Source organism: Mustelus asterias, chromosome 16, assembly GCF_964213995.1.
Source record: "Mustelus asterias chromosome 16, sMusAst1.hap1.1, whole genome shotgun sequence".
In the NCBI taxonomy this organism is placed as follows: Eukaryota; Metazoa; Chordata; class Chondrichthyes; order Carcharhiniformes; family Triakidae; genus Mustelus; species Mustelus asterias.
The window spans coordinates 100,423,750-100,451,687 of record NC_135816.1 but is presented as its reverse complement, the minus strand read 5'-3'; the positions used below and the strand labels follow the sequence as shown (position 1 = coordinate 100,451,687).

Here is a 27,938-nt window from a genome sequence, read left to right as displayed (position 1 = left end):
TGCACAGTTGCATTGATTCGACCTGTCAACATTGGGTTCGTTGTCTGCACACGTCCCAAGATTGGGGTGGGGTTTCGATTGAAAATTGGCGTGTTGACTTTCAGGAGTAACCAGTTCCAGTGCTGAAGTGCGAACCTGTGTGGATGCAAATGTCAGTGTGGTGAATGTGGTTGGGCGAGGTGGGGTGGGTGAGGTACAATTAAATGAATGTTACCTCGATTGTAAACAGTCCCATCGACCTGATGATATCTCCAGCACGTCCAGGGATGATTCTCAGAGACCAATCAGGATGAGCCATGCCCACATAGACAACGGGTTTGCTTCCTCCAGTCTCACTCTCCGCCAAAGTAATTCAGAGACCGACTGCTGGGGACTTTGTGCAGGTACGTTAGTGTTAAACCTTCTGTCAGGTGTGATGAGTTAAACTTGTTCAGATTCGCTGGGTACAGGGAGCAGGCAGTGATGGTGTTAAAACATTGCTCTTTCTCTGTCGCAACTCGTATTCCTTCATGTTTGAATTCAGGATGTGGAGCACGGCTTTGCTAGTTTAATGATCGAGATACTCGGCAGGTCTGGCAGTTCTGAAGAAAGCTTGTCGATCTGAAACACCAATTCTGTTCCTCTCTCCACAGACGCTGCCAGACCGGCTGGATATTTCCAGTATTTTCTGCTTCCATCCCAGATTCTCAGCATCCACAGTATTTTATTATTGTCTGATAGTTTAATCGGTGATCTAGTTTAATCAGTGATCTGTTCCAGTTTTCCCTCAATAGTATCCGTATGTCTCTGTGGCTTGTCCTTGATAAACCCGGGTGGAGGGTCCAGGTACAGGCAGCAGGACCTCACCCTGGGAGTTACAGTAAAAGTGACTGAGATAAAATTCTTTGGGACTTGGTGATGCCTCCAGGAAACCAGATAATTTAAGCACAATTTAACCAAGAGGCAGGAGAAACCCGATTAGTATTTGCGTTTCTGTTTTTAAATGATATTGCAGTGAAAATTAAACTTGGTGTGAGTATTAGGCTGGAGTTCTGTTTGATATGTATCACAAGCTTGAATTTACAGACTGAAATTTTAAAGTTTGTAGTTGACACAAAACCCAGGAGTGTTGTGAACAGTGAGGCGGAGAGGAACCCACACACGAGCAGGTAGGGGTGGCACAGTGGTTAGCACTGCTGCCTCACAGCGCCAGGGACCCAGGTTCAATTCCAGCCTCGGGTCACTGTCTGTGTGGAGTTTACACGTTCTCCCCCTGTCCGCGTGGGTTTCCTCCGGTTTCCTCCCACAGTCCAAAGAAGTGCAGGTTAGGTGGATTAGAGGGATCACAGGGATAGGGCAGAGGTGGGGGCTTGGATAAGATGCTCTGTCAAAGAGTTGGTGCAGGCTTCGTAGAATCCCTACAGTGCAGAAGGAGGCCATTCAGCCCATTGAGTCTGCACCAATCACAATTCCACTCAGGCCCTATTCCAGTAACTCCACACATTTACCCTGCTAACACTAGGGTCAATTTTAGCACGGCCAATCAACCTAACCCGCACGTCTTTGGACTGTGGGAGGAAACTGGAGCACCCGGAGGAAACCCACGCAGACATGGGGAGAACATGCAAACTCGACACAGACAGTGACCCGAGGCCAGAATCGAACCCGGGTCCCTGGCGCTGTGAGGCAGCAATGCTAACCACCGTGCCACTCAGGCCTCAAAGACCTGATGGGTCAAACGAATAACCTTCTGCACTGTCGGGATTCTATGATTCTAGATGCAATTTTCTGTTGTGGTGGAAGGGGTGAGATTTAAAAAACAAAATCCTTGGCTTTTTTAAAAAGAGATAGCAAGAGAGCTGTGCTGAATACTTTAAAAGAACTCGACTGAAGCCTCACCTGGAGTCTTGTGTCAATTTGGACACTACACCTTTGCAAGGTTGCGACCGGGACTTGATGGATTGAGTTATAAGGAGAGGCTGGATAGACTGGGACTTTTTTCTCTGGAGCGTAGGAGGCTGAGGGGTGATCTTGTAGAGGTCTATAAAATAATGAGGGGCACAGATCAGCGAGATAGTCAATATCTTTTCCCAAAGGTAGGGGAGTCTAAAACTAGAGGGCAAAGGTTTAAGATGAGAGGGGAGAGATACAAAAGTGTCCAGAGGGGCAATTTTTTCACACAGCGGGTGGTGAGTGTCTGGAACAAGCTGCCAGAGGCAGTAGTAGAGGCGGGTACAAATTTATCTTTTAAAAAGCATTTAGATAGTTACATGGGTAAGATGGGTACAGAGGGATATGGGCCAAATGTGGGCAATTGGGATTAGCTTAGGGGTTTTAAAAACAAATAAGGGCGGCATGGACAAGTTGGGCCAAAGGGCCTGTTTCCATGCTGTAAACCTCTATGACTCTATGACTCTAGGTTGTCAAGGTCTTAGAGAGGGTGCACATGAGAAAAAACAGAATGCTCCCACGTGTTGTAATAATAATTTGTTGTTTTTTTAATTCATTCATGGGACAGGCTAACGGATTCATTGCCCATCCCTAGTTGCCCTTGAGAAGGTGGTGGTGAGCTGCCTTCTTGAACCATTGCAGTCCTTGAGGTGTAGGCACACCCACTGTTGGGGAGGGAATTCCAGGATTTTGACCCAGCAACAGTGAAGGAACGGTGATATATTTCCAACTCAGGATGGTGGAGGGGAACTCTATTTCCCTGGAGTGTAGAAGATTGAGGGGAGATTTGATAGAGGTGTATAAGATTTTGATGGGTATAGATAGAGTGAATGCAAGCGGGCTTTTTCCGCTGAGGCTAGGGGAGAAAAAAACCAGAGGGCATGGGTTAAGGGTGAAAGGAGAAAAGTTTAAAGGGAATATTAGGGGGGCTTCTTCACGCAGAGAGTGGTGGGAGTGTGGAATGAGCTGCCGGATAAAGTGGCAAATGCGGGGTCACTTTTAACATTTAAGAAAAACTTGGACAGGTTCATGGATGAGAGGGGTGTGGAGGGATATGGTCCAAGTGCAGGTCAGTGGGACTAGGCATAAAATGGTTCGGCACAGACAAGAAGGGCCAAAAGGCCTGTTTCTGAGCTGTAATTTTCTATGGTTCTATGGTTCTAACTTCAAAATGGTGGTGTTCCCAAGTATCTGCTGCCCTTGTCCTTCTAGATGGAAGTGGTCGTGGGATTGGGAGGTGCTGCCTAAGGATCTTTGGTGAACTGCTGCAGTGCATCTTGTAGATAGTACACACACTGCTGTTACTGAGCGTCGGTGCTGGAGGATGGAGTGCCAATCAGATGGGTTGCTTTGTCCTGGATGATTTATTTATTAGTGTCACAAGGAGGCTTACATTAACACTGCAATGATGTTGCTGTGAAAATCCCCTAATCGCCACACTCCGGCGCCTGCTCAGATACATTGAGTGAGAATTTAGCATGGCCAATGCACCTAACCAGCACGACTTTTGGACTGTGGGAGAAAACCGGAGCACCCAGAGGAATGAGGTGTCAACCTGGTGATGCTGCCAAACAGCACGAGGCAATGGCCTAGTGGCATTATCGCTGGACTATTTATCCAGAAACTCAGCTCATGTCCTGGGGACCTGGGTTCAAATCCTGTCACGGTAGATGGTGGAACTTGAATTCAATTTTTTTTAAAATCTGGAATTAAGAATCGACCGGTGACCGTGAAATCATTGTCGATTGTTGGAAAAACCCATCTGGTTCATGAATGTCCTTTAGGGAAGGGAATCTGTATCCTTGCCTGGTCTGGCCTACATGTGCCTCCAGAGCCTCAACTGAGGCTCCAGAGTCTCAACTGCCCTCAGGCAACTTGGGATTTGCGATAAATGCTGGCCCAGCCAGCGACGCCCATATCCCACGAATGAATTTTTTAAAAACCCACGCAAACATGGAGAAAAAGTGCAGACAGTGACCCAAGCTGGGAATTGAACTCGAGTCCCTGGCGCTGTGAGGCAGCAGCACTGACCATTGTGCCAATGGTGCCAAGCTTCTTGAGTGTTGTTGGAGCCGCACCCATCCAAGCAAGTGAGGAGTATTCCAACACATTCCTGACTTGTGCCTTGTAAATGGTGGATCGGCTCTGGGGAGTCAGGAAGTGAGTTACTCACTGCAGTATTCCCGGCCTCTGACTTGCTCTTGTAGCCACTTTTCATGTGGTGAGTCCAGTTGAGTTTCTGGTCGATGGTGACCCCAAGGATGTTGACAGTGGGGGATTCAGTGATGGCAACACCATTGAATGTCAAAGGGCAGTGGTTAGAGTGTCTCTTATATTGGTGATGGTCATTGCCTGGCATTTGTGTGGCGCAAATGTTACTTGCCACTTGTCAGCCCAAACCTGGATAATGTCCAGATCTTGTTGCATTTGAACATGGACAATTCAGTATCAGAGGAGTTGTGAATCATGCTGAACATTGTGCAATCATCGGCGAACATCCCCACTTCTGACATTATGATGGAGGGAAGGTCATTGATGAAGCAGCTGAAGATTGTTGGGCCTCGGACACTACCCTGAGGGACTCCTGCAGAGATGTCCTGGAGCTGAGAAGACTGACCCTCCACAATCACAACCATCTTCCTATGTACCAGGTATGACTCCAACCAGCGGAGAGTTTGCCCCCTGATACCCATTGATTCCATTTCACTAGGGCTCCTTGATGCCACACTCAGTCAAATGCGGCATTGATGTCAAGGGCTGTCACTCTCACCTCACCTCTGGAATTCAGCTCTTTTGTCCATGTTTGAACCAAGGCAGTAATAAGGTCAGGAGCTGAATGACCCTGGCTAAACCCAAACTGGGAGTCACTGAGCAGGTTATTGCTGAGCACTGTTGATGACCCCTTCCATCACTTTACTGATGATCGAGAGTAGAACTGATTGGGTGGTAATTGGCTGGGTTGCTTTTTGTGTACAGGACATACCTGGGCAATTTTCCACATTGTTGGATAGATGCCAGTGTTGTAACTGTACTGGAAGAGCTTGGCTAGGGGAGCGACAAGTTCTGGAGCAGAAGTCTTCAGTACTATTGCCGGAATGTTATCAGGGCCCATTGCCTTTGCAGTATCCAGTACCTCCAAGTGTTTCTTGATATCACGTGGAGTGAATCAAACTGCTGGAGACTGGCATCTGAGATGCTGGGGAACTACTGGAGGCGGCCGAGATGGATCACCTACTCGGTACTTCTGGCTGAAGATTGTTGCGAATAATTCAGCCTTATCTTTTGTACTGATGTGTTGGGCTCCTCCATCATTTAGGATGGGGATATTTGTGGAGCCTCCTCCTCCAGTGAGGTGTTTAATTGTCCACTACCTTTCCCAACTGGATGTGGCAGGACTGCAGAGCTTGAATGATCGATTGGTGGTGGGATCACTTAGCTCTGTCTATCACTTGCTGTTTATGTTGTTTGGCATGCAAGTAGTCCTGTTTGGGAGCTTCACCAGGTTGACACTCATTTTCAGGTCTGCCTGGTGCTGCTCCTAGCATGCCCTCCTGCACTCTCCATTGACCCAGGGTTGGTCCCCTGGCTTGAGGGTAATGATTACGTGAGGGATATGTCGGGCCATGAGGTTGCAGATTGTGCTGGAGTACAGTTCTGTTGTTGATGGCTCACAGCACCTCATGGATGCCAATTCTGAGCTGTTAAATCTGTTCGACTTTGTCTCCACAAGGAGAGAGGAGGCGATGGCCTTGTGGTATTATTGCTCGGCTATTAAGCCAGAAACTCAGCTAATGTTCTGGGGACCTGGGTTCGAATCCCACCACGGCAGATAATGGAATAAAAAAAATCTGGAATTGAGAATCAACTGATGACCATGAAACCATTGTCGATTGTCGGAAAAACCCACCTGGTTCACTAATGACCTTTCAGGAAGGAAATCTGCCGTCCTTACCTGGTCTGGCCTACATGTGACTCCAGACCCACGGCAATATGGTTGACTCTCAACTGCCCTCTGAAACCCACTCAGTTGTATCAATCGCTACAAAGTCTCAAGAAGGCAGCTCACCACCACCTTCTCAAGGACAACTAGGGATTGGCAATAAATGCTGGCCAGCCAGTGATGCCCATGCCCCACGAATGAATAAAAATAAACAAGGACTCTTACCGATACTGTTATGGACAGATGCCCTAACCCTAACCCTAACGCAGCCGGAGGAACAAAGAACAAAGAACAAAGAACAATACAGCACAGGAACAGGCCCTTCGGCCCTCCAAGCCCGCGCCGCTCCCCGGTCCAGGATTGAATCCTGAATCCAGGATCCCCGCCCAATTTTCCAGCCTATCTACATACCAATATCCTATCCACCGAGCTGTCCCTCACAGCTACGATGCTTTGTTCATTACAACCTATTAACTCACCCCCACCCCCCCATTCCAGACCATGTGATCTCCAGGGAGAGGCGAAAACCCAGAGTGAAAAACCCCAGGGCCAATATGGGGAAAAAAAAATCTGGGAAATTCCTCCCCGACCCCCTGAGGCGATCGAAACGAGTCCAGGAGATCACAATGGCCCCGATCGGAAAATGCTTCCCAACCCTAGTCATTTCCACTTCCACGAACACCATATGAATTCCCTGCCCCCGAGACAGGTTCCCAACTATCCGCAGTCTCACTCTGTACTGGCACCAGCAAGATGATCATAGAATGAAGCCTTGAAACGAGAAACCAGGAACAATTAGCCCGCGCCGCTCCCTGGATTAGTAAGGATGAGGTCAAGTATGTTATTTCCTCTTGTTGGTTTCTTCAGCATCTGCTGTTAGACCCAGTCTAACAGTTGTATCCTTTAGGACCCGACCAGCTCGATCAGTCGTGCTGCTGCCGACTAATTAAGTGCTACACAATGCAATCTTACATCTGAGAGCAACACTTTTAAGTGCAAGTATTCTGTCACCAGTGGCGCTCATATTTTGCAGATAGGTGTGTTCCAATCGGGCGGCACAGTAGCACAGTGGTTAGCACTGCTGCTTCACAGCTTCAGGGTCCTGGGTTCGAATCCCGGCTCGGGTCACTGTCTGTGTGGAGTTTGCACATTCTCCTCGTGTCTGCGTGCGTTTCCTCCGGGTGCTCCGGTTTCCTCCTACAGTCCAAAGATGTGCGGGTTAGGTTGATTGGCCAGTTTAAAAATTGCCCCTTAGAGTCCTGGGATGTGTAGGTTAGAGGGATTAGCGGGTAAAATATGTGGGGGTAGGGCCTGGGTGGGATTGTGGTCGGTGCAGACTCGATGGGCCGAATGGCCTCCTTCTGAACTGTAGGGTTTCTATGAATCCACCCTAAGGATTGGGATCCAATCCATTCTGCGGAAACGTAATTGGAGACTCCTGCGGATAAGGCTATGGTTAAAAAATCTGGACTGACTGATGCGCGACAATCAAGCACGTGGAACAAGGCTTCAGTATTGAAGGCTTTTATTGTCTAACAATGGAACTACTAACACGAATACACCAGTTCAGACTGAAGGGGTCCTGCCGGAGCAGAGGGTCTTATACCTCTCCTCCGGAGGCGGGGCCCCACCGGGATGTGCCATAATAACATTTACAACAGGTAAACACCCTAACCCAACAACATTGTACAACCCCCACAGTGACAACACCCTAACCCAACAGTAACATAAGAACAACCCCCAGTGGTAACCAACGATGGTTCACCACATTCACCCCTCCTTTAAAAACAAAGGCCGGCGGGGTGCAAAAAAAACAGGTCATATGTACAAAATTCACAAGTCCAGACGGTCTGGAGGACCGCACCGTCGCTGTGATCTCCTCAACACCGGTTGCGAAACCGGAGCAGGTGCTTGCGGTGGCATTCTCTCCAAAACAACGTCCGGCTGTCCCCTCAAGGACTCCCGGGCCAGTTGGCCCTGGTGAGGCGATGGTGCAGGGGATCCTGGAACCTTCGGTGTAGGCGCCGATCTCCGAGTCTCAGGCAAGCTGTACATGGGAGTAGAACTGTTATGCACAGGTCCCGGTGCTGACCGCGCCACGTCTGGGGAAGAAATGAGTAGTTGGAGATTCGTGTCATGGTCCTGCTGGTCATGGCCGCAGATGGTGACGTTATCCAGGTACGGGAAGGTAGCCCGCAACCCGTTCTGGTCCACCATTCGGTCCATAGCACGCTGGAAGACCGAGACCCCATTGGTGACACCAAATGGAACCCTGAGGAAATGGTATAGACGACCATCCGCCTCAAAAGCCGTATATTGTCGGTCCTCTGGGCGGATGGGGAGTTGATGGTAGGCGGACTTAAGGTCTATGGTAGAGAACACTCGGTACTGCGCAATCTGATTGACCATATCAGAAATGCGCGGGAGAGGATACGCATCCAGCTGCGTATAACGGTTAATGGTCTGACTGTAGTCGATGACCATCCGAGGTTTGTTCCCGCTTTTGACTACCACGACCTGCGCTCTCCACGGACTAGCCCTGGCCTGTATGATCCCTTCCTTGAGGAGCCGCTGAACCTCAGATCTAATAAAGATCCGGTCCTCAGCGCTGTAACGCCTACTTTTAGTAGCGATGGGCTTGCAGCCTGGTACCAGATTCTTAAATAGGGATGGTGTAGTGATTTTCAGAGTGGAAAGATTGCATGCGGGGCGCTTTGCGCAATTTGGAGGCTGCGGCTGATTCCCTACTGCCAGTGAAGGGAGTGGCCCACCGTACTGTAGGATCACACTCTTCATGTGGACCATAAAATTTAGTCCGAGGAGAATTGGCGCACAAAGGTGAGGTAACACAAGGAGCCTGCATTGCTCGTAAATTGTGCCCTGTACCTCTAGAGTTACCATACATCGTCCTTGGATCGGTACAGACCGGGACCGTGATGCCATGGAAATTGTCTGCTTGGCAGGGAGAACCCGGAGTCCACACCTTTTAGCAGTTTCAGGGTGTATGAAACTCTCGGTGCTCCCACTGTCAAACAGACAATTCACAGTTCGACCAGTTACCTTAATATCCATCATTGAATTCTCAAGCCTGTGGTGCTTAGTCTGGTCCAGGGAGATCGACGCCACCGTTGGCCCCTGGGCGTCACTGCATGCCGCCGATGTTGATGCTGAGGACCCCTGCTGGTCGCTCCTAGTCGTCGTGGACCATGATGGCCGCCCCCATGAATCGCACGTGGGCGAGGGCGCCAAACGCAGCGACTCCTGGTGGTCTTCCTCCTCCTCCGTCAGCCACGATGGCGCCGTCCTGGATTCGCACGTGGTCGGACCTCGTGGGTACTGCGACGCCGAAGGAGATTGTCTCCGTTCTGGAGGGTTACAAGCTGCACTGCCGTTTTTGGACTTCGACCTGCAGACTTTACCGTAGTGGCCTTTTTTACCGCACTGGCTGCAGATTGCCGTTCTTGCCGGACACTGTTGCCGTGGATGCTTGGCCCCACCGCAAAAATAGCATCGCTGGCCACCTGGAGCTGCCGCCGTCGTCGGATCGATCTGGGAGCGCGGGTTTGCGGGGCGAGGAGGGAGCTGAGCTTGCTCTTGCCACGTTGACTCCACGTGGTCCTCGGGGTACAGCGCCAAGCTTTTCGACGCCGCTTCCAGCATCTCAGCCATCTCCATCGCTTGGGTCAAGTCGAGGTTCCCCTTTTCCAGTAATTTAAGCCGGATGTACGAGGACCCTACCCCTGCTACGAACGCGTCTCGGGCGAGGTCGTACATGTATTGTTCGGCTGATACGTCTTTACAATCGCAACCCCTGGCAAGCTGCAGGAGCTCATTGGCGTAGTCCTCCATGGTTTCGCCCGACTGCCGACGTCGGGTAGCGAGGAGGTAACGAGCGTGTATCTCGTTGGGTGGTTTCGTGTATCTTTTCTTCAAGAGCTCGACGGCCCTCGGGTAAGTGGGAGCCGCACGAATCGCGAGATAAATCGTGTCGCTTACCCTTGCGTGGAGGACTTGGAGTTTGTCGCTGTCTGTAGTAATAGCTACAGAGGCAGCCAGGTAGTCTTCGAAACACTTCCACCAGTGGTCGAAGGTGTTAGCGGCACCGACCGCACGTGGGTCCAGCGCCAGACGATCTGGTTTCAAGATCTGTTCCATACTCTTTTTTTTTTGTACAGCTGAGAGTTTTCTGTTAGACAATAAAATTGATGCGCGACAATGACTGAAGTCAGGCTAACCGGCCTATAATTTCCCGGAACAAGGCTTCAGTATTGAAGGCTTTTATTGTCTAACAATGGAACTACTAACACGAATACACCAGTTCAGACTGAAGGGGTCCTGCCGGAGCAGAGGGTCTTATACCTCTCCTCCGGAGGCGGGGCCCCACCGGGATGTGCCATAATAACATTTACAACAGGTAAACACCCTAACCCAACAACATTGTACAACCCCCACAGTGACAACACCCTAACCCAACAGTAACAGAAGAACAACCCCCAGTGGTAACCAACGATGGTTCACCACACTGACTACCCCTATGCTTCACAGACATAGATTCAGCTGCTCTATTTAATTATATAATGGGAACTAAATACCATCATGGATTGTAAATACCTATGATTTTTTGGAAGGGGGAAGAGTAGCGTTAAAAAGAAAGGCAAGCCTTTAAGGAGTAGGAGAATGACATCACTAGAAATGCAATCCAGTTTTAATTTACCTTTTTTTTCCAGCAGAGTATTAAAGGACTTGGGAAAGAGAGAGAGAGAGAGAGAGACTTGGAAATCTTCAAATTTCCACCCATGTGTATATAGATGTTCCCATGTGCCTAGTCTCAATAAAAAAAAACCACAACCTGTTTACACAATCCTTTATGAGTGACGCTGTTTAAGAAGGGAGGGAGGCAGCAGACGAGAAATTATAGGCCGGTTAGCCTGACTTCAGTCATTGGCAAGATTTTAGAGTCCATTATTAAAGATGAGATGGCGGAGAACTTGGAAGTGCATGATAAAATAGGACTGAGTCAGCACGGCTTCGTCAAGGGGAGGTCATGTCTGACAAATCTGTTAGAGTTCTTTGAGGAGGTAACAAGGAAGTTAGATAAAGGAGAACCAGTGGATGTGATTGATTTAGATTTCCAGAAGGCCTTTGACAAGGTGCCGCACAGGAGACTGTTAAATAAGTTAAGAGCCCATGGTGTTAAGGGTAAGATCCTGGCATGGATAGAGGATTGGCTGACTGGCAGAAGGCAGAGAGTGGGGATAAAGGGGTCTCTCTCAGGGATGGCAGCCGGTGACTAGTAGTGTGCCTCAGGGGTCGGTGCTGGGACCACAACTTTTCACAATATACATTAACAATTTGGAGGAAGGAACTGAAGGCACTGTTGCTAAGTTTGCAGATGATACAAAGATATGTAGAGGGACAGGTAGTATTGAGGAAGCAGGGGGGCTGCAGAAGGACTTGGACGGGTTAGGAGAGTGGCCAAAGAAGTGGCAGATGGAATACAATGTGGAAAAGTGTGAGGTTCTGCACTTTGGAAGGAGGAATGGAGGCATAGACTATTTTCTAAATGGGGAAATGCTTAGGAAATCAGAAACACAAAGGGACTTGGAAGTCCTTGTTCAAGATTCTCTTAAGGTTAACGTGCAGGTTCAGTTGGCAGTTAGGAAAGCAAATGCAATGTAAGCATTCATGTCGAGAGGGCTAGAATATAAGAGCAGGAATGTACTTCTGAGGCTGCATAAGGCTCTGGTCAGACCCCATTGGAGCATTGTGAGCAGTTTTGCGCTCCCTATCTAAGGAAGGATGTGCTGGCCTTGGAAAAGGTCCAGAGGAGGTTCACATGAATGATCCCTGGAATGAAGAGCTTGTCGTATGAGGTCTGTACTCGTTGGAGTTTAGAAGGATGAGGGGGGATCTTATTGAAACTTACAGGATACTGCGAGGCCTAGATAGAGTGGATGTGGAGAGGATGTTTCTACCACTAGGAAAAAATAGAACCAGAGGGCACAACCTCAGGCTAAAGGGATGATCCTTTAAAACAGAGATGAGGAGGAATTCCTTCAGCCAGAGAGTGGTGAATCTGTGGAACTCTTTGCCGCAGAATGCTGTGGAGGCCGGGTCATTGAGTGTCTCAGACAGAGATAGATAGGTTCTTGATTAATAAGGGGATCAGGGGTTATGGGGAAAAGGCAGGAGAATGGGGATGAGAAAAATATCAGCCATGATTGAATGGCGGAGCAGACTCGATGGGCCGAGTGGCCTAATTCTGCTCCTTTACACAGAGGGTGTGGTGGGGGCCTGGAATGCGCTGCCGGGCAAGGTGGTGGAGGCGGACACACTGGAAACGTTTAAGACTTATCTAGATAGCCACATGAACGGAGTGGGAATGGAGGGATACAAAATAATGGTCTAGTTTGGACCAGGGAGCAGCGCGGGCTTGGAGGGCCGAAGGGCCTGTTCCTGTGCTGTATTGTTCTTTGTTCTTTGTTCTATGTCTTATGGTCATTTAAAATGAGCCTCTGGGCTTCTTTTCTAGCGATCGAACTGTGTGACGGGAAAGTTGTGGCTTCTCAGAGTTGCAAAATGCAACATGCACAAAGGCACCGCTGAGATTTGAACTCAGGATCTCCTGTTTATTAGACAGGCACTTTAACCAACTAAATCACGGCACCTACAGAAAAGTTGAACCAATGTTATAATTTGTTATAACATTCTGCTCCTATGTCTTGTGGTTTTATGGTCTTATGATTCATGTTGAGGTAGGGAGGGCTGTAAACAAGCAGATAAGGGATGCGTGTAAAAACGGAACGGCAATAATCATGGGGGACTTCAACATGCACATTGACTGGCAGACTCAAGTCGGTAAGGGTGGAATGGAGGAAGAGTTCTTAGAATGCTGTCGGGATAGTTTCCTTGAACAGCATGTTACGGAACCGACGAGGGAACGAGCTATTTTGGATCTGGTATTGTGTAACGAGGTAGGTAGAATTAAGGATCTTATTGTGAAGGACCCTCTTGGGTCTAGTGACCACAATATGGTCGAATTTCTGATTCAGATGGAAGAGGAGAAAGTTTGGTCTCAAACCAGTGTCCTCTGTTTGAACAGAGGGAAATATGATAGGATGAGGGATGAATTGGCTAAGGTAGACTGGGAGAGCAGGCTGGCAGGTAGGATAGCTGAGGAACAGTGGAGGATTTTTAAGGAGATCCTTTTCAGTTCTCAGCAAAAATATATTCCAGCAAAAAACAAGGATTGTAAGAAAAGGGAGAACCAGCCGTGGATAACGAAGGAAATAAAGGAGAGTATTAAAATAAAAACAGCTGCGTACAGAGTGGCCAAAAATAGTGGAGAAACAAGTGATTGGGAAAAATTTAAGAAACAACAAAGAGAGACTAAGAAAGCGATAAAGAAAGGAAGGATAGACTATGAAGCTAGGCTAGCAATTAATATAAAAAATGATAGTAAAAGTTTTTATAAATATATAAAAAGGAATAGAGTGGCTAGAGTGAATGTTGGACCCTTGGAGGACGAGAGGGGGGAGTTAATAGTGGGAAATGAGGATATGGCTGAGTCTTTAAATAAGTTTTTTGTGTCGGTCTTCACGGTGGAGGACACAAATAGTTTGCCAAATATTAACGATAGAGGGTTGGCAGCAGGAGAAATACTTAATACAATTAATGTTACCAGAGAGGCAGTGCTGGGTAGACTAATGGGACTGAAGGTGGACAAGTCCCCGGGTCCGGATGGAATGCATCCCAGGGTATTGAAAGAAATGTCAGAGGTAATAGTGGATGCGTTAGTGATTATTTATCAAAACTCGTTGCATTCTGGGGTAGTGCCGGTTGATTGGAAAACGGCTAATGTTACGCCGCTGTTTAAAAAAGGAAGGAGACAAAAGGCAGGTAACTATAGGCCGGTCAGCTTAACGTCTGTAGTAGGGAAAATGCTGGAATCCATTATTAAAGAGGAGATAGCAGGGCATCTGGATAGAAATGGTTCGATCAATCAGACGCAGCATGGATTCATGAGGGGAAAGTCGTGCTTGACGAACATGTTGGATTTTTATGAAGATGTGACTAGGGCGGTTGATGGAGGAGAACCGGTGGATGCGGTGTTTTTGGATTTCCAAAAGGCGTTTGATAAGGTGCCCCATAAAAGGCTGCTGAAGAAGATTAGGGCACACGGAGTTGGGGGTAGTGTGTTAAAGTGGATTGGGGACTGGCTATCCGACAGGAAGCAAAGAGTCGGAATAAATGGGTGTTTTTCCAGTTGGAGGAAGGTAACTAGTGGCGTGCCGCAGGGATCGGTACTCGGGCCGCAACTGTTTACCATTTATATAGATGATCTGGAGGAGGGGACGGAGTGTAGGGTAACGAAGTTTGCAGACGACACAAAGATAAGTGGAAAAGTGAATCGTGTGGAGGACGGAGAAGATCTGCAGAGAGATTTGGACAGGCTGAGTGAGTGGGCGAGGATATGGCAAATGGAGTATAACGTTGATGAATGCGAGGTTATACACTTTGGAGGAAATAATAACAAATGGGATTACTATCTCAATGGAAACAAATTAAAACATGCTACCGTGCAAAGGGACCTGGGGGTCCTTGTGCATTAGACGCAAAAGCCCAGTCTGCAGGTACAACAGGTGATCAAGAAGGCAAATGGGATGTTGGCCTATATTGCGAGGGGGATAGAATATAAAAGCAGGGATGTCTTGATGCACCTGTACAGGGCATTGGTGAGGCCGCAGCTGGAATACTGTGTGCAGTATTGGTCCCCTTATATGAGGAAGGATATATTGGCATTGGAGGGAGTGCAGAGAAGGTTCACCAGGTTGATAGCGGAGATGAGGGGTTTGGATTATGAGGAGAGGCTGAGGAGATTGGGTTTGTACTCGTTGGAGTTTAGAAGGATGAGGGGGGATCTTATGGAGACTTATAAGATAATGCGGGGGCTGGATAGGGTGGAGGCGGAGAGATTCTTTCCACTTAGTAAGGAAGTTAAAACTAGAGGACACAGCCTCAAAATAAAGGGGGGTCGGTTTAAGACAGAGTTGAGGAGGAACTTCTTCTCCCAGAGGGTGGTGAATCTCTGGAATTCTCTGCCCACTGAGGTGGTGGAGGCTACCTCGCTGAATATGTTTAAAGCGCGGATGGATGGATTCCTGATCGGTAAGGGAATTAAGGGTTATGGGGATCAGGCGGGTAAGTGGTACTGATCCACGTCAGATCAGCCATGATCTTATTGAATGGCGGGGCAGGCTCGAGGGGCTAGATGGCCTACTCCTGCTCCTATTTCTTATGTTCTTATGTCTTTATATCATCATTAAAAAAACACAACAGCCGGAATTTTATGTCCCGCCCTCCACGGAAATCAGCATGAAAAGATCTGTTGACCTGTGGGATATTCCAGATTTGGGACGAGCACAGCTGGAAAATCCCGTCCAATATTTCTCGCATCCCTCTCTGACCCTTCTTTCTATCTCTTTCCTCAATCTATTTCTTTGTGCGTCCATTCTCCCTCGTTCCCCAGTGAATTCTCCTATCTCTGTCACACTCGCTCCTCTCCCCAGTGTCTTTCTTTTACACACCGGAGATTTCTCATTCTATTTCTCTCTCCATAATAATTCTTTCCCTGCACTTTCAAGTCTATCACTATTTTTGCATGCTACCTCTTTTTCTATCCTCTCTCGATCTGTTTGCTTTTCCCCACTGTCTCTTTATTTCTCCTCTCTCATTCCATCTCTCTTTTCTGGTTATCTGTCGCCCGCTCCTCTATCAATCTATCGGTCTCTTTGAACATTATCTCTTTTTCTCTCTCACTATTTCTATTTCCCAAAGTCACTCTCTCTCTCTCCCTCTTTCCCAGTTAAGGGCAGTCACTCCCACCTCACCTCTGGATTTCAGCTCTTTTGTCCATGTTTGTAATGCCTGGAGCTGAGTAGTTCTGGTGGAACTCAAATTGAGTGCCCTTGAGAAAGTTATGGCTGTATAATTGCAACTTCATAGGATTACCAATGACACTTTCCACACCACTTTGCTGATGATCGAGAGAAGACTGATGAGGCGGTGATTGGTCAGGTAGCATATGCCCTAATTTTTGCGTACAGGACGTATCTGGGAGATTTTCCATTTGTTGCATCAATGCCAGTGTTGTAACTGTACTGGAGCAGGATCCTGTGACGCAGAGAGTTCGGGACAAAAAAACACCAGTGCTATTGTCAGGGCCCATTGCCTTTGCAGTATCCAGTGCCATCAGCCACTCCTTGAGAGCAAGTAGGGTGAATCAAATTGGCTGGAGCCTGACATCTGAGATGCTGGGGACCACAGGAGGAGGCCAAAATGGATCATCCACTCGGTACTTCTGGCTGAAGATTGCTGCGAATGCTTCAGCCTCATCTCTTGCTTCCTGAAGAAATGGACTTGAAATGTTAACTGTGTTTCTCTCTTCACTGATGCTGCCAGACCTCCTGAGTTTATCCAGCACTTCCTGCTCTTATTTCAGACTTCCAGCATCCATGATATTTTCCTTTTCTTTGTCTTTTGCACTGGTGTGCTGGGCTCCCCCATCAATGAGGATGGGGATTTGATTTGATTTATTATTGTCACATGTATTAACATACAGTGAAAAGTATTGTTTCTTGCGCGCTATACAGACAAAACATACCGTTCACAGAGAAGGAAAGGAGAGAGTGCAGAATGTAGTGTTACAGTCATAGCTCGGGTGTAGAGAAAGATCAACTTAATGTGAGGTAGGTCCATTCAAAAGTCTGACAGCAGCAGGGAAGGAGCTGTTCTTGAGTCGGTTGGTACGTGACCTCAGACTTTTGTATCTTTTTCCCGAAGGAAGAAGGTGGAAGAGAGAATGTCCGGGGTGCATGGGATCCTTAATTATGCTGGCTGCTTTGCTGAGACAGCGGGAAGAGTAGGCAGATTCAATGGATGGGAGGCTGGTTTGCGTGATGGATTGGGCTACATTCACGACCTTTTGTAGTTCCTTGCAGTCTTGGGCAGAGCAGGAGCCACACCAAGCTGTGATACAACCAGAAAGAATGCTTTCTATGGTGCATCTGTAAAAGTTGGTGAGAGTCGTAGCTGACATGCCAAATTTCCTTAGTCTTCTAAGAAAGTAGAGGCGTTAGTGGACTTTCTTAATTATAATGTTGGCATGGGGGGACCAGGACAGGTTGTTGGTGATCTGGACACCTAAAAACTTGAAGCTCTCGACCCTTTCTACTTTGTCCCCGTTGATGCAGACAGGATCATGTTCTCCTCTACGCTTCCTGAAGTCGATAACAATCTCCTTTGTTTTGTTGACATTGAGGGAGAGATTATTGTTGCCGCACCAGTTCACCAGATTCTCTATCTCATTCCTGTACTCTGTCTCATCATTGTTTGAGATCCGGCCCACTGTGGTGGTGTCGTCAGCAAACTTGAAAATCGAGTTGGGGTGGAATTTGGCTGCACAGTCAGAGGTGTATAAGGTGTATAGTAGGGGGCTGAGAACACAGCCTTGTGGGGCACCGGTGTTGAGGATGATCGTGGAGGAGGTGTTGTTGCCTATCCTTACTGATTGTGGTCTGTGGGTTCGGAAGTTCAGGATCCAGTCGCAGAGGGAGGTTTGTGGAGTCGCTTCGCTCTGTCTCTCACTTGGTGCTTATGGTGTTTGGCACGCAAGTGGTCCTGTGTCCTGTGTTTCAGCTTGACACCTCAAGCTGCTGCTCCTGGCGTGCCCTCTACACCAGGGTTAAATTAAGGTTGATTCCCCAGCTTGAAGGTAATGATAGAGCGGGCGCTATGCCAGGCCATGAGACTACAGATTATAATTAAATATATTCTGCTGCTGCTGGAGTGCCTCATGGATTCCAAATTTTGTGTTGCGAAATCTGTTCTATTTTTTTCCTGAGTAAATCCCCTTTCTGGTCCCAATCAGCCCCACCGCTCCTTTTAGTATTTATATTCCTCAGGAACGCGTTATGGATTCCATTTTTTGTTTAATCGAGGTGATTAACATGATTAAAGGTGTCATCATGTTGACAGCGAGAAACTATTTTCTCTGGTGGGGAGCTTCCCAACTAATGAGAAAGTCTTCAAGCAAAAGGGTGAAAATCTGGACCTCTCTCCCTCGACAAGATGTTGAGGCAGCAGGGTCACTTTCAAGGTTTGGGTTGGAGATTGGTAGATTTTTACTGGGGTGGGATGTTAAGAGTAACGGGAGCAAAGTGTGTCCTTGGAGTTAAGATACAGATCAACCATGATCACCGAGTTGCAATATAGATTTGAGGGGCTGAATGGCCTCCTTCTGTTTTTGAATGGCAGGCTCGAGGGGCTGAATGGCCTTCTGTTCCAAAGTCACAGTCATAGATCCGTACTCTGCACAAAAGCCCTGTGGCCCATTGAGTCCGCACCGACAACCGCTACCTCTGACGGTGCACCAATCCCACTTTCCTGCATTTGACCCACATCCTTGAATGTTATGATGTTTCAGGTGTTCATCCAAATACTTTCAAAAGGTTGTAAGGTTTCCATCCTCCATTACCTTCCCAGGCCGGGCATTTCAGATTCTCACCACCCTCTGAGTGAAAAGGTTTTTTCTCAAATCCCCTCTGAATCTCCTACCCCTTACCCGAAAACTCTACCCCCCTCGTGACTGATCCCTCAGCCAAGGGAACAGCTGCTTCCTCCTCACCCTGTCCATCCCTCTCATAATAAGAACATAAGAAATAGGAGCAGGAGTAGGCCATCTAGCCCCTCGAGCCTGCCCCGCCATTCAATAAGATCATGGCTGATCTGATAGTGGATCAGTTCCACTTACCCGCCTGATCCCTATAACCCCGAATTCCCTTACCGATCAGGAATCCATCTATCCGTGATTTAAACATATTCAACGAGGTAGCCTCCACCACTTCAGTGGGCAGAGAATTCCAGAGATTCACCACTCTCTGAGACAAGACGTTCCTCCTCAACTCTGTCCTAAACTGACCCCCCTTTATTTTGAGGCTGTGCCCTCTAGTTCTAGCTTCCTTTCATAGAAATCATAGAAACCCTACAGTACAGAAAGAGGCCATTTGGCCCATCGAGTCTGCACCGACCACAATCCCACCCAGGCCCTACCCCCACATCCCTACATATTTTACCCGCTAATCCCTCTAATCTACGCATCCCAGGACACTAAGGGGCAATTTTAGCATGGCCAATCAACCTAACCCGCACATCTTTGGACTGTGGGAGGAAACCGGAGCACCCGGAGGAAACCCACGCAGACACGAGGAGAATGTGCAAACTCCACACAGACAGTGACCCGAGCCGGGATTCGAACCCAGGTCCCTGGAGCTGTGAAGCAGCAGTGCTAACCACTGTGCTACCGTGCCGCCCCTTTCTAAGTGGAAAGAATCTCTCCACCTCTACCCTATCCAGCCCCTTCATTATCTTATAGGTCTCTATAAGATCCCCCCTCAGCCTTCTAAATTCCAATGAATACAAATCCAATCTACTCAGTCTCTCCTCATAATCAACACCCCTCATCTCTGGTATCAACCTGGTGAACCTTCTCTGCACTCCCTCCAAGGCCAATATATCTTTCCTCATATAAGGGGACCAATACTGCACACAGTATTCCAGCTGCGGCCTCACCAATGCCCTGTACAGATGCAGCAAGACATCTCTGCTTTTATATTCTATCCCCCTTGCGATATGGGCCAACATCCCATTTGCCTTCTTGATCACCTGTTGCACCTGCAGACTGGGTTTTTGCGTCTCATGCACAAGGACCCCCAGGTCCCTCTGCACAGCAGCATGTTGTAATTTCTATCCATTTAGATAATAATCCAATTTGCTATTATTTCCTCCAAAGTGAATAACCTCGCATTTGTTAACGTTATACTCCATCTGCCAGATCCTCGCCCACTCACTCAGCCTGTCCAAATCTCTCTGCAGACCTTCTACGCCCTCCACACGATTCACTTTTCCACTTATCTTTGTGTCGTCTGCAAACTTTGTTACCCTACACTCAGTCCCCTCCTCCAGATCGTCTATATAAATGGTAAATAGTTGAGGCCCCAGTACCGATCCCTGCGGCACGCCACTAGTTACCATCTGCCAACCAGAAAAGCACCCATTCATTCCATAATCTCATACACCTCAATCATATCCCCCCCTCAGCCTTCTCTGAACCTATCCAATCTCTCCCTACAGCTCCAATGCTCCATCCCAGGCAGCATCCTGATGAATCTCCTCTGTACCCCCTCCAGTACAATCACATCCTTTTCCATGGAGAGGTGACCAGAACAGCGCACACTATTCCAGCTGTGGCCTCACCAACGTTCTGTACAACTTCAACATGACCTCTTTGCTCTTATACCCTATACCACGACTGATAAAAGCAAGTGCCCCATATGCCTTCTTAACTGTCCTATTCACCTGCTTGGCCATCTTCAGAGACTGTAAGTAAGTACGCCAAGATCCATACGGGCCTCTGAGTTACCCAGTGTCCTGTCACTTATTAAATACTCCCTTGTCTATTTACTTCTTCCAAGCTGCATCACCTCACACGTCTCAGGGTTAAATACCATCTGCCACTGGGCGGCACGGTAGCACAGTGGTTAGCACTGCTGCTTCACAGCTCCAGGGTCCCGGGTTCGATTCCCGGCTCGGGTCACTGTTTGTGTGGAGTTTGCACATTCTCCTCGTGTCTGCGTGGGTTTCCTCCGGGTGCTCCGGTTTCCTCCCACAGTCCAAAGATGTGCGGGTTAGGTTGATTGGCCATGCTAAAATTGCCCCTTAGAGTCCTGAGATGCGTAGGTTAGAGGGATTAGTGGGTAAATATGTAGGGATATGGGGGTAGGGCCTGGGTGGGATTGTGGTCGGTGCAGACTTGATGGGCCGAATGGCCTCCTTCTGTACTGTAGGGTTTCTATTTCTATTTCACTGCTCTGCCCATCCGACCAAACTATCTATAATCATACAGGAACCTACAAACTTCTTCACAGTCCAAAGATGTGCGGGTTAGGTTGATTGGCCAGGTTAAAAATTGCCCCTTAGAGTCCTGGGATGCGTAGGTTAGAGGGATTAGCGGGTAAATATGTGGGGGTAGGGCCTGGGTGGGATTGTGGTCGGTGCAGACTCGATGGGCCGAATGGCCTCCTTCCGCACTGTAGGGTTTCTATGATTTCTTCACTATTAACCACCCTACCAATCTCGGTGTCATCTGCAAACTTGCTTAACATTCCTCCCTCATTATCATCTGTATCATTTATGTCAGGGACCCAGCACTGAACCTTGTGGTACGTGACTCCAGTCACTCAGCCTTTTACCACTACGCTTTGAGTCCTATGACTAAGCCAGTTTCTGATCTACCTCACCAAGTTCCCCTGAATTCCGTGTGCTTTAACCTTCTCAATCAGTGTTCCGTCTGCGACCTTGTCAAAAGCTTTACTAAAATCCATATAAAGTACATCGACTGAACTTCCCTCATCCAAAAACTTGATTAGTTTCAAAAAAGTCGAACAAATTTGTTAGGCATGACCTCCCTCTGACAAAGCCATGCTGACTATCCCTAATCAACCCATACCTTTCCAAATGGAGATTAATTCCCTCCTTCAGAATTTTTTCCCATAGTTTATCCACCACTGATGTGAGACTCACCGGTCTATAATTTGCTGCTTAATCTCTACCACCCTTCTTGAAAAGTGGAACCAGTCCTCCAGTCCTCTGACACTTCCTCCGTAGCCAATGAAGAATTAAAAATTTGTGTCAGAGCCCCTGCAAGTTCCTGTCTCGCCTCCCACAACCGCCTAGGATGCAACTCATCTGAGCCTGGGGATTTGTCCATTTTTTAAGCCTCCAATACCTCCTCACCGCTTATGTCAAACTGCTCAAGATTCTGACTGATGAGAAGCATTAATTTAACACCCTTCCAATGTCCTGCGCCTTCACACATAGGTCTCTAATGGGCCCTACTCTTTCCCTGGTCAACTTATTCACCTTAAATGTATTTATAGAATATTTTAGGATTCTCCCTAATTGTGTTTACATGTCCTTTTTCATGCCCCCTTTTTGCTCTTCAAATTGCTTTCTTAAGTTCCCTCTTTGCACTCTCTATATTCCTCTCGGCCACAGCTGAATTGCTCCCTTTAGACTTGCTAAAAGCCTTTCTCTCCTTCCTCACCCAGTCCTGAATTGTCCTAGATGTCCAGAGTTCGATGAACTTATTGCTCCTACATTTCCCCCCTAAAGAGTACTTGTTGGATCTGTACTCTCCCCAGTTCCTGTTTCAATGCCCCCCCATAAGACCATAAGACATATGAGCAGAATTAGGCCACTCGGCCCATCGTGTCTGCTCCGCCATTCAATCATGGCTGATATTTTTCTCATCCCCATTCTCCTGCCTTTTCCCATAACCCCTGACCCCCTTATTAATCAAGAACCTATCTATCTCTGTCTTAAAGACACTCAATGACCTGGCCTCCACAGCCTTCTGCGGCAAAGAGTTCCACAGATTCACCACTCTCTGGCTGAAGAAATTCCTCCTCATCTCTGTTTTAAAGGATCGTCCCTTTAGCCTGAGGTTGTGCCCTCTGGTTCTAGTTTTTCCCACTACTTGAAACATCCTCTCCATGTCCACTCTATCCAGGCCTCGCAGTATCCTGTAAGTTTCAATAAGATCCCCCCTCATCCTTCTAAACTCCAACGAGTACAGACCCAGAGTCCTCAACTGTTCCTCAAACGACAAGCTTTTGATTCCAGGGATCATTCTTGTGAACCTCCTCTGGATCCTTTCCAAGGCCAGCACGTCCTTCCTTAGATATGGGGCCCAAAACTGCTCACAATGCTCCAAATGGGGGCTGACCAGAGCCTTATACAGCCTCAGAAGTACATCCCTGCTCTTGTATTCTAGCCCTCTCAACATAGAATCATAGAAACCCTACAGTGCAGAAGGAGGCCATTCGGCCCATCGAGTCTGCACCGACCACAATCCCACCCAGGCCCTATCCCCACATATTTACCCACTAATCCCTCTAACCTACGCATCCCAGGACTCTAAGGGGCAATTTTTAACCTGGCCAATCAACCTAACCCGCACATCTTTGGACTGTGGGAGGAAACCGGAGCACCCGGAGGAAACCCACGCAGACACGAGGAGAATGTGCAAACTCCACACAGACAGTGACCCGGGCCGGGAATCGAACCCAGGATCCTGGAGCTGTGAAGCAGCAGTGCTAACCACTGCGCTACCGTGCCGCCCATGAATGCTGACATTACATTTGCCTTCCTAACTGCTGACTGAACCTGCACCCCATGCCCTCCCCCCCTCCTCCCACCACCCGCTACCCCCCCCCCACCTCTCCGCAACCCGCCCTCCACTGCTCTGCTGTAGAATTTCCCAGAAGGAACTGTTCCCAGTCAACTCTGGCCAGAACCTGCCTTATTTCAGTAAAACCCGTCTTCCCCTAATCCAAGGTCATCTACTGCAGGTCATCTTTCTCCTTGTCCGTAACAAATTTGAACCATACCTTGTTGCCGTCACATTAAACAAATGTTTGGCTTCATTCCCCAGAGCCAGATCTAGCATTGCACCGTCCCTTGTTGGGCCTTCCACATCTTGACACAAAACACTCCCCTGAATACATTTCAAGAAATCCATCCCCTCTAATCACTTTACACTATGATTATCTCAAAGAACAAAGAACAATACAGCACAGGAACAGGCCCTTCGGCCCTCCAAGCCCACGCCGCTCCCTGGTCCAAACTAGACCATTCTTTTGTATCCCTCCATTCCCACTCCATTCATGTGGCTATCTGGATAAGTCTTAAACGTTCCCAGTGTGTCCGCCTCCACCACCTTGCCCGGCAGCGCATTCCAGGCCCCCACCACCCTCTGTGTAAAATACGTCCTTCTGATATCTGTGTTAAACCTCCCCCCCTTCACCTTGAACCTATGACCCCCTCGTGAACGTCACCACCGACCTGGGAAAAAGCTTCCCACCGTTCACCCTATCTATGCCTTTCATAATTTTATACACCTCTATTAGGTCACTCCTCATCCTCCGTCTTTCCAGTGAGAACAACCCCAGTTTACCCAATCTCTCCTCATAACTAAGCCCCTCCATACCAGGCAACATCCTGGTAAACCTCCTCTGCACTCTCTCTAAAGCCTCCACGTCCTTCTGGTAGTGTGGCGACCAGAACTGGGCGCAGTATTCCAAATCTCAATTTATGTTGGAGAAGTTAAGGCGGCACTGTGGCACAGTGGTTAGCACTGCTGCCTCACAACACCAGGGACCCGGGTTCGATTCCCTGCTTGGGTCACTGTCTGTGTAGCATTTACACATTCTCCCTGTGTCTGCGTGGGTTTCCTCCAGGTGGTCCGATTTCCTCCCAGGTCTAAAAGTTTGATTTGATTTAATATTGTCACATGTATGAGCATACAGTGAAAAGTATTGTTTCTTGTGCGCTATACAGACAAAGCATACCATTCATAGAGAACAAGAGTGCAGAATGTGGTTTTACAGTTATAGCTAGGGTGTAGAGAAAAATCAACTTAATGCAAGGGAAGTCCATTCAGAAGTCTGATGACAGCAGGGAAGAAGCTGTTTTTGAGTCAGTTGGTACGTGACCTCAGACTTTTGTGTCTTTTTCCCGAAGGAAGAAGGTGGAAGAGAAAATGTCCGGGGTGCATGGGATCCTTAATTATGCTGGCTGCTTTGCTGAGGCAGTGGGAAGTGTAGACAGAGTCAATGGATGGGAGGCTGGTTTGCGTGATGGATTGGGCTACATTCACGGCCTTTTGTAGTTTCTTGCAGTCATGCGCGGGTTAGGTGGATTGGTCTTAATGTCAGGGAGATTAGCTCGGGTGCACGGGATTATAGGATAGGACCCGGGTGGGATTGTGGTCGGTGCAGACTCGATGGGTTAGAACAAAGAACAAAGAACAAAGAACAGTACAGCACAGGAAACAGGCCCTTCGGCCCTCCAAGCCTGTGCCGCTCCTTGGTCCAACTAGACCAATCGTTTGTATCCCTCCATTCCCAGGCTGCTCATGTGACTATCCAGGTAAGTCTTAAACGATGTCAGCGTGCCTGCCTCCACCACCCTACTTGGCAACGCATTCCAGGCCCCCACCACCCTCTGTGTAAAAAACGTCCCTCTGATATCTGAGTTATACTTCGCCCCTCTCAGCTTGAGCCCATGACCCCTCGTGATCGTCACCTCCGACCTGGGAAAAAGCTTCCCACTGTTCACCCTATCTATACCCTTCATAATCTTGTACACCTCTATTAGATCTCCCCTCATTCTCCGTCTTTCCAAGGAGAACAACCCCAGTCTACCCAATCTCTCCTCATAGCTAAGACCCTCCATACCAGGCAACATCCTGGTTCCTTCTGAACTGTAGGATTCTATAATTCTCAGTTGGAATTCCCGAGTATAATTATCCAATTATTGTTCTTACCTGTTCATGTGCAACATGCTTGAGGAGCTGCATATCCTCCTTCTGTGTTGAGGAGTTTGAGGGGCTGAATGGCCTCATGTGCCTGTGTCCCCATAGTTGAGTCAATTAACCTTAAACTGAAAAACGTTTTCCTTTGTATTAGCTGGGCTTCACTTAAATCAACCTGTTTATTTATTTTGTTTTACAGGCGACTCTGAGCATGAAGATATTTTTGGCTGGAGGTTGTTGCTTGACATTGCTTGAAAGAAAGAAATGTTTTTTAGTATTTGTGCTAGTTGTGCTGATATTTATTACGCTTGGATGTTTAAGCCAGTACCGGGTTGATCACAGGCACTATGCAAAGTTTAATGACCACTCCTTCCTCATGCTGCCCAACAGCAGCTGTGACACCAATCCCCCATTTCTGGTCCTTCTGGTCACCAGTGCCCAGGACCTGTTGGAAGCTCGCTCGGCCATTCGGCAGACATGGGGGAGAGCGCGGACAACCCATGGCCAGAGGGTGGTGACCTACTTCCTGCTGGGATACAGCCGAGAGCATCAGGAGCAGCTGCTGAAAGAAAGTTCACTGCACAAGGACATCATCCAGAAAAATTTCACCGACTCTTATTACAACCTGACCACCAAGGTACTGATGGGGCTGGAGTGGGTGAACCGATTCTGTCCGTCCACCTCCTTCGTGATGAAGACCGATTCCGACATGTTTGTCAACCCGGATTATCTGACCGAGCTCTTGTTGGGAAAGAATCGCAAGGACTTCTTCACTGGCTTTGTCATGAGGGGTTATGGACCCGTCAGGGACCGATCCAGTAAGTGGTATATTAGTGAACAGGAATATCCTCAGAATAGCTACCCACCATTCTGTTCCGGCACTGGGTACGTACTTTCGACCGATGTTGCCAATCGAGTCTGGAATGTTTCCAGGATCATTCCCTACTTTAAAATGGAGGATGTTTACGTCGGGCTGTGCTTGGCGAAGTTGAAGATTGATCCTGTGGAAATCCACTCGGTGCGAAAGTTCTACAACTCAATGGTTGAATTTTCTGTTTGTGGTTTTCGTAAACTTGTGACCGTTCACAGGCTGAATCCCTCTGAGCTGCTGAGCTACTGGAAATCACTGGAGGATGCAGCAGATAAGCGTTGCCCTGGAGACGAGTGAAGGAGGGAGGCCATTTTGAAGAGGCCTCACTTCCCACAATTCCTGTGCTGTTCAGCATCATGACAACCTTGTAAGGTCCCCTCATCGTGCTGATACTGCGCTAGTTTAATAGTCAATGTAAATTCTAATATATCTGTTACACATGTTGCTGGGAGATGTGAAAGGTTTATCTCCCCACTGAAGAAAATTGTCCACCAGCAAACATCCTCTTCTCTGTTCACATTTCCAATGGAAGCGGCCTGTATGGAGTGGCCGTGCTGTAATTACACCCTCCTCCCAGTGATGGTGCTGTGGAGCCTCAGTGTGACCTCTCCCAGATTCTCAGCCTGGACCAGAACCAAATCCACATCTCTCCATCCCAAACTGTCATTGGGTGTCATTTTAAAATTAATTATATGTATAATCAGGATATATATGTTTAAGATAATTAGTAAACAAATCAAAGTGAAGATGTGGAGAATTTGTCTGATACTGTGAGCTGATATGATTTATTATTGTCACATGTATTAACATACAGTGAAAAGTATTGTTTCTTGCGTGCTTTACAGACAAAGCATACTGTTCATAGAGAAGGAAAGCAGTGAGTTCAGAATGCAGAGTTACAGTCATAGCTAGGGGTGTAGAGAAAGATCAACTTAGTGCAAGATAAGTCCATTCAAAAGTCTGATGGCAGCAGGAAAGAAGCTGTTTTTGAGTCGGTTGGGAAGTGACCTCAGACTTTTGTATCTTTTTCCCGAAGGAAGAAGGTGGAAGAGAGAATGTCCGGGGTGCGTGGGATCCTTGGTTATGCTGGAAGCCTACCCAAGGCAGCGGGAAGTATAGACAGGATGGTCGGCTGGTTTGCATGATGGATTGGGCTGCATTCACGACCTTTTGTAGTTCCTTGTGGTCTTGCTCAGAGCAGGAGCCAGACCAAGCTGCGATACAACCAGAAAGAATGCTTTCTGATCAGAGCTGATATGATCAGGAGTGCGCTATCTGGCAGTGTGGTTTAAGATGATTCAGGAACAACTTTCCAAAGGGGAACCGGATAAATTGGGGAAGATTTTACAGGGTTATGGGGGAAGCACTGGCTGAGACTGCACCTGATTGGAGAGCTTTTTCACAGGGAGGAAGGTTATAGAAATGGCCAAATTAATCTAATGTCTGAAATTTCTAAGATGAAAATGTTCTAAGTTATATTAAAAATAATATTTGTCATTCACTGGTTTTGTTATTGCTTTTAGTACTTTCCATGACAGTTTTGTATCACTGCATTTCTCACAGATAGTTTTATCATTTTGGAATAGTTGAAGAGATATTTCTATGAGGGTTGTGACCCTTAACGGCCAGCGCTAAAGAGAGAGCCAAAGTAACCAGTCTAATGACCCTTCGTCAGAGCTAAGAACTCTGATACTGTCAGACCCGCTGAGATTTTCCAGCATTTTCTGTTTTTGTTTCAGATTCCAGCATCCACAGTATTTTGCTTT

The 27,938-nt window shown here is 47.8% G+C and overlaps 1 protein-coding gene and 1 non-coding gene across 2 annotated transcripts; one reads left to right on the top strand and one right to left on the bottom strand.

Annotated features, from left to right (window-relative positions):
• The first annotated feature begins 269 nt into the window (after positions 1–269).
• On the top strand, positions 270–27,669 carry LOC144505323 (beta-1,3-galactosyltransferase 5-like). The gene is made up of 2 exons (XM_078231441.1): positions 270–383; positions 25,501–27,669. Exon 2 carries the CDS (start codon positions 25,513–25,515, stop codon positions 26,467–26,469), a length of 957 nt encoding a protein of 318 aa, XP_078087567.1. The 5' UTR covers positions 270–383; positions 25,501–25,512; the 3' UTR covers positions 26,470–27,669.
• trnai-aau (transfer RNA isoleucine (anticodon AAU)) lies at positions 12,464–12,537 on the bottom strand. Its single transcript has one exon. It is a non-coding gene; the product is annotated as a tRNA-Ile (tRNA).
• Positions 27,670–27,938: the final 269 nt, after the last annotated feature.

Bases quoted from the DNA above. Each gene is read 5' to 3' on its own strand.
- LOC144505323 (XM_078231441.1), top strand. From the start codon at position 25,513: ATGAAGATATTTTTGGCTGGAGGTTGTTGCTTGACATTGCTTGAAAGA.